This window comes from Schistosoma haematobium, chromosome ZW (assembly GCF_000699445.3).
Source record: "Schistosoma haematobium chromosome ZW, whole genome shotgun sequence".
In the NCBI taxonomy this organism is placed as follows: Eukaryota; Metazoa; Platyhelminthes; class Trematoda; order Strigeidida; family Schistosomatidae; genus Schistosoma; species Schistosoma haematobium.
This window is the reverse complement of record NC_067195.1, coordinates 48,843,613-48,865,657: the sequence shown is the minus strand read 5'-3', so window position 1 is coordinate 48,865,657 and position 22,045 is coordinate 48,843,613. Positions and strand designations below refer to the sequence as shown.

General features: G+C 36.1%; 1 protein-coding gene across 1 annotated transcript in view; it reads left to right on the top strand.

The window, feature by feature from the left end:
- The first annotated feature begins 5,069 nt into the window (after nt 1–5,069).
- Nucleotides 5,070–22,045, top strand: part of MED10 (Mediator of RNA polymerase II transcription subunit 10) — a 26,007-nt gene continuing 9,031 nt past the window's right edge. The window contains exons 1-3 of the mRNA XM_051211619.1: nt 5,070–6,069; nt 9,293–14,206; nt 20,212–20,391. Of these exons, the coding sequence (XP_051071702.1) occupies nt 5,923–6,069; nt 9,293–9,631 (486 nt within the window). The 5' untranslated portion in view covers nt 5,070–5,922 and the 3' untranslated portion in view covers nt 9,632–14,206; nt 20,212–20,391. The remainder of the gene's footprint in view (nt 6,070–9,292; nt 14,207–20,211; nt 20,392–22,045) is intronic.

Below are 22,045 nucleotides of genomic sequence, written 5' to 3'. Positions count from 1 at the left end.
AAAGAAACACAGACATCCCTGGATAGGGCGGGATATTCGACGCTTACTAAGACAAAAGAAGAAATGCTGGGATGTTGCCATCCGCCTTGGCACAGCAGGTACGATGGAACGCTACAGATCGATAAGAAACGAGTGTATAACTAAAATTCGGGAAGCGCAAAGAAAATATGAAATGCAGCTGGCAGAATCTGCACTCAAGCAGCCCAAGAGGATATTCTCGTACATAAACTACAGAACAAGGATTCATCATTGGATTCCCAACCTAATTAAAGTAGGAAGTGAATCTGAAATGATAGAGGAAGATCAGGAAAAAGCAGAGGTTATGTCTGACTATTTTGGGGCAGTTTTCACTCAGGAACCTCCTCTAGAGGAAGAACCAGACCCAATTACAGAGTCAACAAACCAGCTGCTCACCGTGGACTTCGACCAAAACGATGTGTTTAAGGCTCTTAGCACCCTAAACATGGAGAAGTCAACAGGACCAGATGAACTACACCCTAAAATCTTGAGACATATTGCCCAATATATCGCAGCCCCACTGACTGTGATATTCAAAATGTCACTTGACCAAGGTGTGCTACCTATGGACTGGAAGGACGCAATCGTCACTCCCATACATAAAACAGGTCCACGACAAGTTCCATCGAATGGTATTTGACCATAACCACACAAGACTACTCAGAAAATAGATATTCAATATTTAACACGGAGAAATACCTAAGAATGGAGAAGGCGCGAACAATGAATTGAATGGACTGGAGTTGATCGGATGGCATGGCTCGACCATGCAGGCGTGGTCCATCTGAATGTTACCTTATATCTTCTATTCATATTAAATATATTGTTCCTTCTCTAGCCTAACCTTGTTCTACATCATGTATTGGTAATTGATACGATACAATGAGTTGGTGTAGTCGATGGTGTGACTTCCACGTAAGATCTTATAGATTAGGCAGTTATATCATGACAAATCTACAAAATTTAGGATTAGGTCCATTATTAGAGCAGTACTAATATCATAGTAGACCATAATTCTACAAAGTCAACAGGACCAGATGAACTACACCCTAAAATCTTGAGACATATTGCCCAATATATCGCAGCCCCACTGACTGTGATATTCAAAATGTCACTTGACCAAGGTGTGCTACCTATGGACTGGAAGGACGCAATCGTCACTCCCATACATAAAACAGGTCCACGACAAGTTCCATCGAATAACAGACCTGTAAGCCTCACCAGTGTTGTAATTAAAATACTGGAAAGAATAATCAAACGGACCATAACGGCATTTATGGAAACCAGTAACTCGCTGAACATGGCACAACATGGTTTTAGAAAGGGTCTATCCTGTACAACGAACCTCCTTATAGCTAGGGAGCTCTGGATTAATGCGCTAGACAACGGAAATTCAGTGGATGTTGTCTACATAGGCTTCAGTAAGGCTTTTGACAAGGTGCCAACTAATAGACTGCTATTGAAGTTGGCAAACCTTGGTATTGCCGGACCTCTTTTAAAATGGATTAAGGATTTCCTAGTAGGTCGTAGGCAAAAAGTAAGAATAAATCCCAAGTGCTCCATCTGGAGACCAGTACTTAGTGGAGTACCCCAAGGTTCCGTCCTAGGTCCTTTACTTTTTATAATGTACGTTAATGATCTTACAAGTATAGTACAGTCCCCAATGTTATTATACGCTGACGATGTAAAAATCGGGCGAGTAATAACTGGTGACAAAGACGCATTTACTCTTCAGGCGGACTTAAATAATATGATAAACTGGTCTAAAGAGTGACTGATGCCTATCAACTCGGAAAAGTGTGTCTACATGCACTTGGGGGATTCAAAGGTTAATACGTACAACATAGGGGATGTGTCATTACCCGTAGTCCGGCCTCATAAGGACCTAGGGGTGACAGTGAGCAATGATCTTAAGACGACGGCCCATTGCCGGGAGGTCGCAGTTAAGGGGTTTCGAACCCTCTGGGTTTTAAAAAGGACATTCACTAAGTTAGATACTACTGTAGATCACCAACGTAGATGATCTATGTCGAAATGATTGGAGGCCTACTCGAGTTAGACGTGAATAGTGTGACGAACCAACTAACGTCGAAGTCACACCTCGTGGTCAGCACCTTACGTGGACTACCCCCATTGACGTAACAAGGTACTATAGATGCTTTGAAGACTGTACAACACAAAGGACGTTATTACAGAAATATATTAGTTAAAGTAGATACAAGCCAAAGTAAGACCACTGCCGCATGGGCCAGTCCATGACATACAATTAACTAATGCGCGTCGGTTGTACATGACCTTGGCAGGGAGCGACGATCTGTTCGACATTCAGTGATCCAACTGCCGGATGATTTGGCTGGAGCTCAGTGACATTTCACTGGCCCTACAATACTCCCCCACCAGATTCAGCGGCCGTCTGAATCGGTACCAAACATGTTGGGAGCAGTCGCGCGCCGGAGAGTGCCAAACGAATATTATAAATTCTCCAGGTATTGCTTATCTGTAAAACAAATGGAAAGGAGGCGGCAGAAACTGGTCGGGAAACAGCGAGTCATAATATGTTAGTAGGTCGTTGCTTAAACGTAAATTGATTAACCATAGAAATAATGAAAAGAACAAAACGTTTTATTGTTCTATCAAGTCGCGCTGAAATATATAGCCTTGACAAGTAATTCAGTTCCTCCGATGACAAACGTTAAGTCTGCCGCAAGAGTAATGATGCTATAGCGATAGTAGGATAAGTGTATTATCAATCGATGTCCATATTTGTACTGTCATTAGTTTAAAGTTGTAAGTCGGGCAGTGTCGTTGACAGCCATTAATTAGTGTCGAATTCTAGTTATATCTATATCTAACAGACTAACCGTAAGTACAGAAGTATAACAGTGAAGAGTGGTCGTTATTTCGTTGTGCGAAGCTATTGACCAACTTGTAGTCACAGTTTGAAAAGTCGATGACTGCTGTTACAGTCAGTAAGGGTTGAAGGCTACAAATCCACAGCAAAGGTGGCACGATGAAGTCTCTAAAAGATGATAAACGGTGAATGCTGCGTGTTTGTTCGGTTAGTGAACAGAAAAATATCGAAAAGAACATAAGAAACCAAGAGTGTCACTCTGGACTCATGTCAATGATACCCGTGAAAAACGCTGTCAGTGTTGGGATAGAGGCGACAATATCGTTTTCAGTTTGCAGGAGATTCGCTCGACTGCATAAACTGATGATTCGCGCGAATGATATTGTCGTCAGACCACCAATTGAACTGGACAGGTTGTAAATCGTCGAGTAGTTGAACAGCCGATTGATGTACCGGGATCATCTGTTAAATAACAGCCACGAGGAAACAATACTTCATAAAATGAAGTACGACATCGAAGTAGAACAACTACAATAGTTCAGATGTGTTACAATGTCAAGTCTAAATAACATCGTTCTTACGTATATTGACAGTTGCACTGAACGTTCGCTTAGGTATGATTAGCGTAACAGTTGGATGTGTGAATAAAAACATATACGAAACTATGGTTGGGTTCGTGGAGAATTTTCGAGGACGTTTAGATATTTTCCAAACCCGTATCGCATGTAAATAAACCGAAAATAGAATTAAAATGACTGTCGTGTAATAAGGAAATCGAGCCATGATTTACCGTGTGAATTATTAGCAAATACAAGGGGCATAATAAACATTAATTAAAATGGTAACCACCAATGTAACTAAGGTTTAGAGGGTCCAGGTAACGTGGCCATTTCGTAAAAGGCTGATACAAAGAGCTTATTACCTAGCGTTAAGTGACATATTAAGTACGACAACATGTGTACTTGTGACATGGACTAAGCGTGCTCGTGTACATGCAATATGTTTCACCACAGTATGTCGACTAACGAGTCATAAATGTACATGATTTCGACTAAAACTTGACGGCAGTGACAGAATATATGACTAGTTTACGTGAAAGCAACTACGAAATGTTATCACGCATCATAAATATAGTACGAAATAATCTAATGAAATTATGAAACTCGCCTGGGTTACCCTTGCCTTTAAGTAATGAAGTAGGCAGTAGTTTGAATCTGGATTATGTACGAGGTACTGTTGATTAAATTTTTCGATTAACACAGCGTTGTAGACGTGAATTTCTAGCATTCGTATCCTCTGTTTGGCCATGGAACTCAGCAATTGGAAATTAGGCAGGCAGTGGTAAAAAAAAGCAGAACATTCTAGTGGATAGTGGTTAAGCAGAAAGATGAATTTATAGTCGATAGTTAATCTTGTCTTATTTATACCAGTCGATAAGGTACAAAGAGATATGCGTTCGTGTTGCCTTGTGGCTATACTCACGAGTGGTTGATATTTTAACAGACATATTACACAGGAGCATTTACATGCTGCTAATGCTTGTTAAAGAACCACGATAGCCGATTATAATCGTAGTTGATTGGTTAGTTCTGTCGATTGAACGAATTATTTAGGTTTAAATGCTAATCAACATTGACATGAAGCAACGAAAGTTCACAGTAACAGATTAACATAGGCGATGATAAAAATGAAAAAGAATAAGTATAGAATACAATAATAAAGATTATAGTGATAGGTTGCGTTATTCGAAGTCTTGCTCACCAGTGTAGATCACCAACGTAGATGATCTATGTCGAAATGATTGGAGGCCTACTCGAGTTAGACGTGAATAGTGTGACGAACCAACTAACGTCGAAGTCACACCTCGTGGTCAGCACCTTACGTGGACTACCCCCATTGACGTAACAAGGTACTATAGATGCTTTGAAGACTGTACAACACAAAGGACGTTATTACAGAAATATATTAGTTAAAGTAGATACAAGCCAAAGTAAGACCACTGCCGCATGGGCCAGTCCATGACATACAATTAACTAATGCGCGTCGGTTGTACATGACCTTGGCAGGGAGCGACGATCTGTTCGACATTCAGTGATCCAACTGCCGGATGATTTGGCTGGAGCTCAGTGACATTTCACTGGCCCTACACTACCATGTTCACCACAGTATACACATCCTTAGTGAGAACTAAGTTAGAGAACTGCGTTCAGGCTGCAAGCCCCTGTTTAAAAGGTGACTCAGACATACTAGAAAAAGTACAGAGGGCAGCTACGCGTGCAATTTCGGAACTCCGGGGTTTATCATATAAAGAGCGGCTTGAAAAACTGAACCTCTTTACTCTGTCCTATCGCAGACTAAGGGGAGATCTAATCTTGATGTACAGAATACTGAGAAATGATTTCGGACCTAACTTATTCTCTCTCTTTCTTCCCACTAGATCGGGACACCTCAGAGGACATAGCAGGCGAGTAGAAAAGCCAAGAACGAACAAAATACCCGTGGCATACAGTTTTTCACACCGAGTCATCAATACTTGGAACCTGCTGCCTGAAGCAGTGGTGTCCGCACCTTCAATTGACTCTTTCAAGAGAAAACTGGACACTCACAGAAGCATACTAGAGAAAGAATAACATAGGCCGTAGGCTTTCTGTCCTTACTACACAAATCTGAATCTGATTCGGGCGTTTCGGGTTTTTCCGGATTGTGCGCTACATTTTCTCTTTCAGATTGTCCGTTTGAATTACGTTGAGTTTGAACTTAGTTGGCTGATTGGATTGTGCTGAAAACCATAAACATCTATCTCAACATTGAGAAACAAATGCAAAGGAAATAATCGGTTCATATTAGCCCCACATAGAGTGTATATTGTAATACACTCTTGTAACTCGTTCCTGTTTGTCTGTCAAGCCTACATGCTTCAACCAAAAGCATTTGGTTTTGTGTAGTTCACATCAATATTGTATAAAAATCCACGGTTGTCGTCCTGCTCAACTTTTCGCTACAGAAGGTCTCATTATTGTTTCCGTTGTTCACTAATAATTGTTAACCCACTCATGGTCGATCGTAACCGTTTCGAAATTTTGGAAGAAAACATCGAAAGTATTATTGATCATTGTAGGGAGGCTGGAATTGTTGTTTGTGACTATCAACCAAGTGTGTCGTTTCAGAAAAAGATCAACGATCTAGTGTATAAATTACAGGTACTGTTGATTTTAATATTCTTGACGGTAAATCTTAATGTTTACTCAGTCAAATACCATATTTTTTTTACTTAGTTAAGCAGTCGACCGCCTGGCTCGTTAGGAATAAATAATGTGGCCTTAACTGTTTTTTGCAATGTTATTCATTCACCATTTAGTTCGCTAAATTATGCAAGTTTCCTTATTAAGTTGGTATATCATGCACCACTTAGTTCACATTTTGAGTCTCGTCTGCGGTTATTCCCTATGTAGGCGGTTTTGAATACTTTGTTAATGATAAGTAATGTAATCGGGATTTTCATTGATCATATGCAAATTCCGTGGACTTTTAGCTAGAGTCCTTAATCACTCAGTGTAAACTATGTATTCAAAAAATATCTTTATTATCATTCCATTTATTTGTCTCACCATTTTTCTCACAACCACAGAATCATATGTGTCTTTAAACCTTATTTTAGAGTTCGTTTAGCATTATTCTCTCCATTAACATCCACTTTCCTCTTGAAAATATGTGAGCCACTTAAGTGTTTAATCGCAGACACTGTTATCTATTATATATAGCTCAGTCTACGAAATTTCCACTATTTCGCTTTGAAATTTAACCAGTCACTTAGGAAAGCACACAGTTCTTAAACTAGCTGATATTTCTGTTCATCAAACTTCCAAAACTGGGACACGACTTTTAGTGATATTAGGGGTTAGCCCATCAGCACTTGTTGTTCTCATTCACTTTAGTTATGGCTTCTACCTCTTTATGAGTCGGGGTACTTATTTTGACGTCCCATTCAGGTTGTTTGGTGAAAATTGATCATTGAGTGGTAGCTAGAGAGCAGTTAAACTGTCCGAAGTGTTCTGTTCATTGTTCCGGCTTCTTGTGTTGAAAGTGGGTCATTTTCCCATCTTTTTCAAAACTAGTCTCACTAACTCCAAAATATTTATTACCTGTTTCCTTGATAATTTCCAAAACGTGTCTACTATTACCTATTCCATCACTTTTGGTTTAGTTGCTCACCACTCCTCACGACCATCTCATAGAATTTTTGTCAGTCTACATCTATTTGCTCTTCATCGCGTTTTAAGCCATCTACTATTTCAGCGGACGCTACCGAAATCCACTGGTTTCCTAACCTTGCGGTGTATGTTACTGGTATACATCACTGCTGCTTCCACAGCTGTTTGAATATCGTGCCGAGCTACATCTGGGAGGATACCACTTACATGGTTGACTCACTGCTTCTCTAGTTGTTCTTGAAATATATTGCTAACTTTTTCATCATTAATCTAAACTCCAAAGGGTCTTCTTACTGTGACTTTTGTGCGTCCAGCAAAACGCAGACAAACAGGTGCTTGCATTAGAGCATTGAAATCTAAAATTCAACCTAACTCATCTTTCAGATACGTGGATATGAACCACACTAAGTATGAGGGCTAATGATATTACTTGATTATTCAAACCGAAGTAGAGCAGGGTTAGACATTCGAATGCCCAAACCACTAATCTACCTCAATAGAGCTTGATAAGAGTCTAACGGTGTGCTCCAGAATAAGCTGCAGTCTTCTATCAAGCCTCCGACGATATCTAACGACAGTGCAGTCTATTGGCATTCATCGTTAGATCGATTGTGGGAGTCGTCATGTCAATACCTTTTTTATACCTGATGGTCGCTAGAAACGGTTATCCAAGAATGGTTGCAGCAACCAGTCTTTACTATCTATTCTCTGAGCCGCGACACCATAGGATTCACCTTAGTATCTTTTAGTTTGATTTAAACTACCTATTTGAGCATTAAATGCACCTGCCATTATTATCACATCTGAACATTTAGCTTTTTGAAGATTTATATGAAATTCATCCTTTATTTCATCAAAACTCCAATCAACGAGTGCATAGAGATACATAAGTGATTGTCTATCGGAATGCAGTCCAGGAGAGTTTGTTTTGCTTTTGAATTTAATGCCATCCATCGTAATTAAAATAGCTCGTTGGAAAGTATGACCAAATCGTTTTCATGGCTAATCCGTTGCTTAGATATCCATGCCTCCTTAAAATATTTTATTAGGCCATTTATTCTTGACATCAATAAAAAATTGAACGAGATAAAGCAATGGGACTGGTTGACACTTAACAGTTTTGTATACATATTTTGCGACCGCATACAAAACGTGTTAAAGTTTTCTTCCTAATAAGATCACGGACATTACTATCCGAATTGTAATTTCGTTTCTAGTGGTGGTACAATCTATGACTTTAAAGACCATTCTCAAAAAAGTTAATGTTATGTCAAACTATGGATAACAACACTTGTGTCATGATAAAGTGTAGTGTTCAAGTATTAATGAGTGAATTTCCTCATACCGTTTATGTCATACACCTGGTATTCTGTACATGAATTTTAGAGCTAGGAATATAACGGAGTATTATCATAACTTAATTAGTAAACGTTTGGTTTTATTAACAAGATTTTTCATATTGGATACAGCCAGCTTCAAACTGCTACTTGCTTACAGCTCTAAAATGACGTTTCGTTTTTTCCTTTTGCAATTTAAAAAAAAGTATAGTATTTCGGGGGATTTATATTTGCATGCATCAACACCATAGTCAAAGCCATTTATCCTCAATTAATCCTCTCTAAAACTGATACAAGTACAATAACCAGTCATTGGATAAAATCTCTTGTCGAATTGTATTATCTGTGATGTTAACCGAATTTTGTTTTTCAAATTTTCAACTTGTTATTTCTCTTATGATGGCATCATAGTGCTCATTTGTCGTTGTTCAGAGATAGATATATTAAGTATAAGACTCTCTAACTGCAGTTTGTGATATTTGAGTGTTTTATACTAAGTTATCCCATTAAAATATTCAAAAATATTGATCTTATTACACCACATTAGAAAAACATTTGTTTCGTAATTAACACTGCGTAATGATTTTGACTAGACAACTACTTAAAACCAAGGAGCACTGGACGTGTTTTTCGTCCTAGTATAAGACTCAGAAATTCATATCCACGACCTCCTCAAAAATAGAGCTTTTTAAACTATCAAAGTGAAATGTTTCGCGTCATAACAGTTATCAGTTTCTTGTATTTGTCCTTGTAAAATTCCGGAGAAGTGAACTGAATGGAAGTTAAATGAGACTGCTAAAAATTAACTGTCATTTTTTAGAATTTACTGTAAATTTATGTTTGTGTGATTTTCACACTCTGCTTACTTTTTAAAGGATGTGGATCGTATGCAAGTTGAAATGCAAGATGTACATGTTCCTATTGAATTATTTTCCAAAATCGATGCTGGTCAAAACCCTCAGTTGTACACTCGTGAGTGCATGGAACAAGCACTAGCCAAGAATGAGGCAGTCCGTGGAAAATTAGACAGCCTTCGTCGTTTCCGAATGTTACTTATGTCCGAATTGTCTCGTCAATTTCCAAATGAAATGGCTAAATATCGAGCTGTACGTGGTGATCCTGAAGCTCCGACACTTGGTCCTGCAATGTCCAGTAACTCTCAATCAAATGGATCTGGTACTGAGACTGGTCCAGAATCCGTTTCACTTAGATAGATACTTTCAGTATGTTTTGTTCTCAACAAGCATATGCTTCCTGGAAATCGTTTTCATGATTATCGTGATAAAGTGTTTTCTTGTATATATTCTCTAAAAATTTGTTTGGTTGTCAATATGACTAGTAATGAGTTTGTTGATCGAATCATTTTTTTCTAGTCTAAAATATTACGGAATACCACATTTGTATAGGAAGAAAATATTTTGAGGCTTACTATTGTTTAGAGGTGAAAGGCAAGATTTCAAGTAGGAATTACCAAGAAACACTGCTGATAGACTGATATCCATATTTGTAACAAATATTTTGTTATTTTTGCTTCATTTGATAAAGCAACCAAACTACTTAACATCCTCTTTTTATGTACTATTTGCTATAACTTGTGAACCTGTGTGCCCTGTTTATTGGATAACGCAACGATACCGCCAGTCAGAGAGCAGTGAATTATCGACCGAACCAGTGACGCATAAAACATGTGCGAGCAGCCTAGAGTCCTGATTGGCCCTACTTCCTGTCTAGCCCAGCCAGTTAAGTCCAGAACGCCAATCTCAGCCTCTGCAATATGAGTCTTTTATTTCAAACATACAGGGTTTATATACCAATCAAACAGTCCACAACGTACCATAAAATAGAAACTAACATTTGTACGATATTTGGCCAAAAGTGGCTGTGAGTGGGGGAGGTAGTGATTAACAGGTAGGGAATAAGTCAAGAATGGTAAATCGTATAATAATAGTTCATAGGTCGAAATAAAACTTATAATAAAAGGGACATGAATATGAACAGTTTAGTTACATGACAATTACACGATAAAAATATACTCATAGTATCGGTCCATAAATGGATCCCAAAAATTACCATCCATTATTCTTATCGGGAGATAACACTATTACATCTTCACTCTGCTTTAATGGTGTCTCTTCATAAAATACTTTTTTATAAAGCCTTTTGTACATATACAGACAGAGGTTATTAATTAACTTGAAGTTATTTCCACCTTCCATGATGGTCATCAAGATAAAGCTATGCACAAAGTTCAAAATGTTGACATTTTTAACATTGGAGAATATTAGATGTTAGCTAAAAACTCATAACATATATGTTCGTTTGTTCCAGTCAGTAACTGAACAAACCTAATTATCACCTAACTTCTATGTCTTTTTTGTACTTATCGTAGATATCAGTTTGTTTAGACTTAACAACTTCATTAAGACATGTTATATTTGTTTAAACACATAAATATTGGTACAAAGAGGCACCGAATTTAATGCGCCACACTTCATCATTCGACTTTTGCGAGGGCTTAAATTCTGCCCGGGCGCCCGGACCGAAGCAAGTGTTTTTCTTAGGGGGCCACTTCCCGAGCCTTTAACCTAAAGGCCTAATCTGCAAGGTAGCGGAGCGATGTTAGGAGATCCAGTCACATGGTAGCCGGTGACCAACAATAGGTTCATAGGCCATCTTTTGCTTCAGGGTCCTGGAGTCCATGTGAACTTTTGGTTCGGAGTTAAGGTTCTCCAACTCCCCTAGATGAACCCTCTATATCCACCAACCCTGTTGAAGCGCCGAACATTCGTTTTTCGCTCTTTGGATTTCACAAACAGCACATCAGCCGCGAGAAGGCAATGAGTAGGACTTCCCTAACAGTGACTATACGCGTGGCTATGTGAGAGCGTTTTGAGGAGAGTGGGTTCTCCCCATGCTCGACCGTACCAAAGATTTGGGGGCGAGCTAAAAATTGAATTTTAAAGGTGTTTTCAGGGCACCGGAATTAACTTGATTGGTTTGACAGAGATCGATGCAAATAAAGAGTCGGTTTGCAATGTTTTTATTATGCAGTCAGCATATGAATTCTTACTTTCGAAAGTCTCATACTACAGTAAACAGATAAACAAAATCAAAGCTTGTCAATAGTAATATCTTAATAATAGATGTTGCTGAAGTTTCCGATGTTAGTTCTTCACTATCTTGTTAACATCAACTCGTATTACATACATGTGTTGTGAAAATTGATCGACTGATATGTTTATTAATCTAGAAAACGAAGTTTACGAAAGTCATTTTTAGCATACAAGCCATTAATTTTCACCGTTTATTACTATTAAGGTTCTTATTCTGAACGTTTAAATTGTTTTACAGTAGACAAAAGAATAGGTCAGGATTGTCTTTATAAGTGCATGGATACTTGAACAATCATTTATCCATGAATCACGGAGTTTTTAATATAAAGCTAGTCTTAGGGTATTTTTTTGTCAATAACATTTATTTGTCATTTGTGATAATTCTTGTCCAATAATACACAGTGATAAAAAAGAAAGTACCTTGCTAAATTTTCCCCAAAAAACCCAAATGAAACACAATTACTTGTAATGATGGTCAGAAGGCCTTGATTCTTGAATAAATTTCGATCTTGCTTTTTTCGAGATCCTATTCAGTTTATGATTTCTTTGATTATTGGTTATAAAGGATTTTCGTTTAAATCTCAATACTACTTTCCCGGTGCTAATACACTTCATTAGTTGATTGTGACTCGAAGTGCGCTGTGTTTGTTAACTCACCTCACGTTCTCAGCTACACCAACGACCATCTTTCAGACTACAACTGATTCTGTTCTCTTTTTTAAAACTTCTTTTCTCGATCAAACCCGACGTAGATCCTTCAATGGTAATAACAGAAATACTATACTTGGAATTACCCTTTTCAGAATAATAAATCTGTGGTGTTTGAACCCTCTTACTTTTAATTTTTTCGAAACATGGACATAACTATTCGATAAATCTATTTCATGTTTACTCTAGTATTATTACTTTACAAAGTTATGATATTCAAACATACTTTATAGTGAGCTCAATAAGATTAATAAAATCCGTAGTAGATCAAACAAATTCAATGTGGAAGATCGAGATAGTCATTCAAATGGTAGTGCAAATGAGAAAATACGACCTAGGTCTACCTTAAATAAGTGAAACAAGCCGAACAAAACACTAACTTCAGGAGTTTTTACTTTATTATGGCTATGAAGAAGCCAATGCTCGTTGCATACAGAGTTACATTAATGCCATGCAAAGAAGCGCGAAAGGCGCTTATAGGATACGGACAAACTGATGATGGCAACGAAAATGCTAGAGATCAATTTTATGAAAGTGTCTTTAGCCTATTGTAGAAAAATCCTCAGGAAAACACATGACCAACTTAATGGGGAACCTAAATGCCAGGGTCGAAATGGACATCACGGAGCATGAAAGCATCATTGCTCAAGGTGAACTAGGAGAAATAAGAGCAAAGAAATCGAATAAATGAGCTGAATATACAGGAGGAAACGGCTGTAAAAAGCACTAGAGGTAGGAAGCGAAAATATGTGGGAGGCCTGGTAACTTCAGCAGAAAAATCTGTAGGAGAAGGAAGTATGAGAGAACTATTTAAAACGACTAGGAAGCTATCAAGAAAACGTAGTAGACCGGGGTGGTCGGTCAAGAACAGTGAAGGTAAAACGATCGCCGAGATTCGAAAGCGGCGGAAAAGGTGGGTAGAGCACCCTGAAGAGCTCTTGAATAGGCCAGCGCTGTTGAAACCAACGAACATCAAAAGAGCGCACAAAGACCTTCCTATAGATTCTGAAGTACAACACGACGAACGCCAACCAAGTCACACCTGATGGTGAATCTATGAAAGAGGTGGAACCTTCACATATCTGGGCAACATCGTTGATAATCAAAAAATATCTGGTTCAGATGTAGAGTGACAAATTGGCAGGACGAGGTCAACATCTCTATAATTAAGTGATATCTGGAACATAAAATAGCCCTCACGCAAGACCAAATTCAGAATTTCCAACACAGACGTTAAAAGTGCGGAGATTAGGAAAAGACACTAGGATGGATAGTACACACCGAGGAAACCAATAAATTGTGTCACGAGGTAAGTCCTTGTAAAGTATGATCGATAAACGAACCCACCAATGACAACAGGAAACGACCACTATAACATTAACTTTCTTTGACCTTGTATGACTATGCTTTGCTTATTCACCAACCATAGTTTTATGTTTATATTGAACGATATTAAGTTCGTTGACTCATTTTTCTATCCTCTAGTTACTGTTCAATATGTTATTCATGTCTTTCTTTTTCCCTGTTTAATAGACTGTAATAATTGTTTATTCCGTGTGCTAACAGTGTTAGTTTACGTTTTAGGAACAGTTTATTGAACCAAATAGATAACTTGTTCTGACTTTGGCTAAGCTAATACTCTGTGCTCGACAGTCTAGAGAGTAGTTTGGAATTAAATCCTACAGTCCTAACTTGGAATCCTCCGAACAAAAGACAAGGAGGCAGACCAAAGAACACATGATATCGAAAATTGTAGACCGAAATCAAGACCATGAATAGCACCGACAACAAGTAGAAAGGAGAACTCAGGACAGGTTTGGTCGGAGATCTCCGGTTGGAGTGTTCTTTAAACTGTAGCTGTATCTTTTGTTAGACGGAAATCAGCTATAATGTAATTCTACTTACTAGTAATCAGAGTGACTACCTATAAAAACAGTTTCCTCTTCTGCTGTTCGGGATAATTCAGAGGTAAGAGCCGTATGTTGACTTGATGATCTTTCGGATTCGTCATAAGAAACTTACTAGGAGTACAATCATTGCATTAAAATGGTCATAAAACAGGGTGCTAAACAAATAAATCTGCATGTAAAAGCATCTTTTATGGCGGTAAGATAATGGTTGTAAAGCATGTGAAAATCGGACTGAAAAGGCATTTAAACTTACAAGCTCTTTAAAATAATTTGGCCCTTCATCAACGTTTATTTTAGAAATGTTCTACACCGGTTAATAATTTGGAATCAGTCAACACTTCTTAGGTGTTTCAGAAATTCGACTGAAAGTTGTTTGTTCCAGACATATATTAAATCATCGAGACATTGCTAATAGATGAATCTTGTTGTTTTGTTAATGGCTTTAAAAAACTGTCCAGACAAACTAACTCACATCGTGAAACAAATATGACACTGGAAGATATAAAATCATATAGAATCCGAGTTAATAATGAAACAATTTTCTCAAAACATATTTTTACAATCTGCGTTAATATTGAAGATAACCAACCGGACATTAAATCACATTCTGGTTTTGTTTGTGATAGGAAGCGGCTGAATTAGAGATCAATATTTCAGGACATTAGTCAGTGAAATAAGAGATTTTCTTTTTCTGGGTTTTGATTTTATTATTACGTGATCGGAATAACTATTGGACAAGTGTTATTGTTAGATCAATCGTCATCAAAGCATTCGTTGTAGTGCTAGACTTTTTGGAAGATCTGTATATAAGGAGTCAACCTCATTAAATATTACTTCATCTCAGTCAAAGGGCAGTTATTGTGTCCTGATATTTCCCAGTTTAGTAAGATATAAGGTTCTGGGAGGTACTCATTATCTTTATTGTCGGTCCGTATATTAACAGTACAAACCCATTCCTATTATCGTTTTAATCTTCTTGATCATACAACATTGTATTTGAAGATAAAGATTATCTTCACTAATTATTTTCGAGAATTTAGTAATGCAGATGAAACAACAGTGTTTACCATAAATTTATTTACAGGCTAGAGCTTTTGAAAATTGTTTATTCTGAAGGTTATATTCACAAAGTCATAGCAAGTTACGAATTATAGAGCACGAGCTTTTAAGCGATGTGTTAGAGTTAAAGCATATGGGTAGTGAGATTGACATCATTAGTAGAACTGGGTTGATTAATGCTAGAGATGTAAACCATTGGATTTTGACTCAGTAGTTTGAAGGTTTTGGGTTCATTGGGAGACATGAACTTCCTGGGTTCGACTCTACAGCGTTGAGGATATGTTTTATTAAGGAGTCTAAAAGTAAATTGATTTAAGTATTGATTCGAAGCCTACAGTTTACATAAGCATTCCTTGGAGAATTTAAGAATTTTATTCACGCTGTCAAATTTTATACAACAATTTGGTAGCTGTTAGCAACTAACTGCACATAAGCTTAATTCAATTGGTTACCTTGATAAACCTTTGTAAAACAAGAATAACAAAGGTTATAGAATGATGTCATTTTATTCTCTATGGTATGCTTTAATTCATCCACATACTGATCTGTACAAAAACTAATTGTTTTGCTTAGTCAAACAGTATGTTAACGCAATACTTAATAATATATAAATGAGAGTATTTGAAGCGTAGTTGAAGTCTAGACAACTATAATAACCCATGAAATATATCGGATATCTAAACGTTAAGTTATTAACTGAATTCCATATTAATTAGTCTGTTTATCTTATTTTGATGATTATTGAAATATAATTAAGTCAATTGAAGATAGATCACCATGGAAAACCTGGAAGCACTGAACGGCCATTTCGTCCTATTGTGGGACTCCTCAGAAGTGCTCATCCACGATCCCGCCTCGCGAGATTCGAACCCAGGACCTACTAGTCCCCCACGAGCGCTTAACCACTAGACTACTGATCCGGCATCCAACGCTGTTAATGTCTAACTTCAACCAATCCACGAAATTGAGCGACATCCACCATTGTCATCAGTGAGTTACTATTTCACAATTGACCCGGTTGAACTCCACTGATCACTGCTTCTCACTAGGACTCCGGGATATACCTCTTGAAGCCAGACACTAGTGAGCATATGTTGATTCATATCAGAAAGGTTTTTGTGGATATTATAGTAATTTCAATGGTTGAGATGATAAGTCAATTGAAGCTATCACGAGCTCACTTGATCTGCGAACGAGAACAAGACTCGGTGACCAAAGACCAGTAAGCTAGCTATTGATGCGTCCTAGCCCCGCTAACTAGAGGGAGAAGTCCAAGCTTGGAATGGCAAGAAACGAGCGATAACAACAAATAATTCAAAACGTATATATGTAGTGCAAAACCATCCTTGGGGAGAGTTACCAAATAGCATACTAAAAGACGCAACGGGGTCATGATCTATTGGAAGTACTACAATCTCCACAAAATCCCTTCTGATATAATTAAGTGTTGAATATATTTTGTGCAATTAATTACTTTCTTAGATTTAAATAAAATAAGAATGATAATGTGTGTAGAATACAGTGAATTCATTTTATCTCATTATTTTCTCTTTATTATATATAAATTAATAAATTTAGTTATTACAAATTATGTAAGAAAATTGTAGCTTGAAGAAATGAGTTACTTATCAATAAAGAATACGTTAGATGAAAAATAATTAAATATATGGAAACCCTGTGAAAACTTTAACTCTTTTCTTAATGTACATTCCAAATGATGTATTATTTATTTATTAACAATTAGGTGAGACTGTTATTTATGGATAAATCCATCAGATTTAATATAACAGATCTTGAATTTTGGCACGAAATTCATTCACTCATTTGTCTAAATAGCGTTATGGCATTTTAGCTGATGTCAGTTCGTGATAAAAATCATAAACCTAATTCTTAATCCTAACCATCAATTGTAAATCATAATCCCTATTCTTTATACTACTTTTTAATCCTCATTTAGCCCTAGTAAGTAAGTGGACATTCTTAAAGTCACTAAGGCGTCACTCAAAGGTCGTGCATCAATTATAGTTTCACTAACGATTCATATATTCAAATTACAAACTATATTGATATTTTTAAATCATTCAAATTACCAGCCTGTATGTAGCTAAATAAAAAAAAATAGCGAAATGCAATCAATCTATCGTATTCCATAAATATTGTCCTTTTTGACTTCGTTCCAAATTCCGTATATTTTATTTACCAATTTATTTTTATTATTGGTGTTGGATAGTTTCAGTGTACAAAGTTTAGTTGATTTCATTTTAATGACAAAATATTACAAACATTACATCATAATATATAGTGGTAATTTGATTTACATATGACTGGATGATGCTTTTTCAACTTTATTCACTTACAGTTTACTAAGTTAGATATTCTAATTATTTTATGATATTTTATCTCTTTATATACATTTCATGTGTCTTATGCATCATAAATAAAAATAAATGAATAGAATTTAGTTAATTCATTACTTTTACAACTTGTCATTAAATAATAAAATACATTGTAACTTCGGGTAAGTAAATATTCACAATGTAATACAAATGATACTGATTTTTTTATCTGGGTTAATTCATAACAGATCTGATATGTACAAAAATGAGTTCCCTTTTTCATTTGTTAATTTTATGAGCAAGAAATAGACCATTTATTCCTAAAAGATATTGGTATCCGTTAAGTTTTCAATGTTCACTAAGTGTGATTTTTGTGACCCTATATCTGACTCCAGTTCGATCATTTCTAAATGCATGCATGCATGTCGCCGATCCTCGTATATAATTATCGACTTAATCCGCGTTGGTGAATAACGAAATTAAATAAGCCAAATACAAGAATTTTGAATGCGTATATTTTGTACACTCATTGATTTGAACAGATAATCAAAGGAATGAAGCGAAGAGAAGAGAGCGAAGCAAGATGACACACAGTGAAGAAGGTGTGTGAACCAACTCCGTTTGACGAACCGTTAACCAATATATTGATAGTTACAACTAAGTTACAGACATATGATGAGTGGGATAAGATGTACACACAAATACGCTCATTTAAAAACAGTCAGGGTTGATAAGTCAATAATTGGCCTCTTCAGAAGCTCGAATAAGTTATGTAGGCTTAACGTAGTAGTCGACATTACATGCAATATTTAGTGCCTTCGCATATTTTTTTCCTTCATTTGGTGGGTTGTTGCCTCATATTGGGATGTAATTTTCACTAACAACATTTTAAAAAACAGTTGTTATCGTCAGCTGTCTGTTGGTAAAAAGTCAATGTCACGCATCTGAACATGTCAGATTAAAAAAGAAAATATTTTGAATGGCAGGGCTTGAGAAATATATCCCTATGTACCGTTTAACTTTAAACTGAAATGAGGAAAGTATGTTACGATACTTCTTCAGTAAGTCAGTCAGCAACAACGTAGAACTTCTTACGTACGTACATCGATTCCAGTTGCCATACCATATATCACACAGTTACAATTGTCGATTCAAATCCCATAGTGGTAGAGGTAGTAAAAGTGTAATCAGTAATCGGAAACATTAGTGTTTGAAGATGTTATTCAGGGAATATAATCCAGTGAAATTAGTTTTGAAGGAGAAAAAACGGACATGACGAATTCAGAAGATCAGAATTTGGGAGAACTCAAAGAGTGGATGCACCTGCTCACACCATTGCAAACGATTTTGAACCATGTCATTCTAGGTCTCTAATCATCAGTTGCTATCGTCTCGCGAATCTCAACCAGGTAGTCTACACCTACCAACATGGCTCAGCCCACTGGTCAGTGACTTCATGGATTTGTGCCATGTTTTGGTCTGGTCGCCCCTGGCTTTCTTCCAACCTACTCCTACATCATAAAACATCGCACGTCGGGTCAGTTGGTGGTTGGGCATACGTAATACGTGTCCTAGTCATCTCAACTGATGAGGTTTCACTAGTGCATCAATTGATTTTCCATCCTTACCTAATACCCGTTTCCTAACAACTGTATTACTTACTCGGTTGTCCCATGATATATGAGCAATTTTTCGATGACACCTATGATCGGACATTAGTAACCTACGAATATCCTCTACTCTTACAGGCCATGTTTCACAGACATAAAGTAGGATGGAACGAATTGCTGCGCAGTAAACCCGTCCTTTGGTTGGTCGCCGACGCCAAAAATGACGCAAGTTGTCAAAAGCTTGTCAAGCCTTTTGTATCCGTGCTGAGATTTTATCACCCACCAGACCACAAGAGCTGATGAGACTCCCAAGATAAGTGAAGTGGTCGACACACTCAACTACTTCACTCCCTATCATTAGTTCTTACCCACTTATGAAACTTATTATTCATATCATGTTATGGTGTTTAAGAATTGATAACTTCTCTTTAATCTACGTATGAAGATTATAAATTTTAAAATATAGTAAACAATTATTACAATGCTAAGGTAAATATTCAAATTTTTCAGTCTTCAACGAAAATAATGTGAATAAATTTTAATACTAAAGTAGATCAAGTGATTTAGACTATACATTGAAATTATTTAGAGCACTAAAGTTTATAAATTAATGTTAATATTAACAGTATATACCTTTGTTTCATCATCAAATCATATGGAATTCAATATTGAAAATATTCATTCTAAAACAATACATTATACAAAAGTTTTTTCACTATTTCCTTTGTAATTGTATTTCATGATATTATCCAACTATTGAGTGAGTGATACAATCAAAGGGTCTGAATATTAAGTAATATTTAGTTCTTTCGTTATTTATTGATGACAAAAGTAAAAAGTACATCATACGAAAGAATGATAGTGTTATGAAAGATGATAATAACGAGAGAATATCGTAAGTAAAACATTTTTAAAATACAGAAATACTTATTGGCTATATTTCGAAAGATCAGTTACTCATATTGTTTCATTAAAATAATATTTATCGAATCCATCACCAAGTAGATATCGTTAACTGTAAAAACCAAAAAAAGTATACCTTTAACTTATCTCCACAGAACCTTTCTGATATGAATCAACATATGCTCACTAGTGACTAGCTTCAAGAGGTATATCCCGGAGTTCTAAGGAGGAGCAGTGACCAGTGGAGTTCAACCGGTTCAGTTGTGAGATAGTAACTCGCTGACGACAATGGTGGATGTGTCGCTCGAGTCGGAATGATGATGGAAGTCACAAGGGTATGTATTACCTATGTTGAACCTTTTAGCCTAACATTTATATTTATTTTGTAGAGATTAGATCGTTAAAGAGTAACTATTTACTGTTTTATCTTTATAAACTATTTTGTATAAATCTGAATTTATTTTTTAATTCAATCAAAAGTTCTTGTTTCATTGAATAAAAAAAGAAAATTCAGAGAAGAAAATTTTCTTTTCGACAAAATCATTTACTTAAGCTGTATATTCGTATATATAGTTATATGGAAAATATATTTTTATACGAGGATAGAAAAGATTGATTACGTAACCTCATTTGTTATTTAGTCTTGAATCCATTTTATGATGCAATCTTTTCTATCCTCCTATAGACATATATTTCCCATATAACTATATATACGAATGTACAGCTTAAGTAAATGATTTCGTTGAAAAGATCTCGTTTCATTATTAACACAAAATTAATTGACAGACTTTCATTTGATATATTTGACTGTTTAAAGTATTTATATGACTTTACTGTTATGTCATAAATCGGAGTGAAATAACTAAGTTATCTTCTGACTGATGAACTGGGATCAGAGTGATCTAAAGGTTTGATACATGGACTGGAATTGTGATGGATTGTAAACTTGATTTAATTTAGTTCAATCGTGTTATTTAATAATAAATTCATTAATCCTATCTTAGGTTGGGAGTTTAACTGCCTATTCATATGATGTAGCCTTCCTCATAATAATGAAAACATTTTCATTAAACTTTTATGAGGATGAGTTGATGATTAATTAAGGAATGTTCAAATAGATCCTAATTTATACACCTTATATTATCCTTATAAGTTATACACCTTAGGCTTCACTAAAACAGAATGATAGTCTTTTCCAGAAATACAGATAGGTAGTTTCCAACTCAACCAGTGATACGTTATTTTTCTCTCATTCCCTCCAAAATCTCCGTTCAACCATTACAACTATTTTATTATTCTTAAAATAACTGTACAGGCAAATTCACTTAATCTTGTAATTTACTGATCTTTCATGAAGAAATCTCGTAAATTTATTCGTTCAAAATTTTAGATACCCAATCACTATTCCAAACTTTCAATTGGTCTCATTGATGCTTTTTAAAGAAGCATAAAATGTTTGGGGTGAATTTATACAAACTGTTGGTTAACTTTGAGAATCATTAATTGGTGAATGCGAGATAGAATCTATTTATTATAAATACGCGGTTGTTACTAGAAAAAGCAGTGCTTAGTTACTGATCCGGTTTTTGATTGTTTGATGAACTAATTTATTCATTCATTGGAAACAACTGTGATCTCAAAGTGTCCCCATTCACCGAAAATTTGGTTGAGGTGTGTAGATAACATAAATTAGATGAACTTCTTTAAAACAGCAACAGTATATCTAATATAATCAAGTTTACTAAAAGGATCGAATCCTCTGACTACGAACTAGCTTTTCTCGACTGTTTGGTTGAAAGGAAACATACTGACTGTTTAGTAATTATTATATTCCAAAAGCCAACGTATTCTAGGAAATACATAGATTACAAATCAACACTTATCCCTTCTATAAACGTCATCGTTACTAAGATTATCATCAATAGAGATTAGCAACTCGTTACCCAACGGAATGAAAGGCAAACTGAGTTGAATTTGGTTATGTCCAAT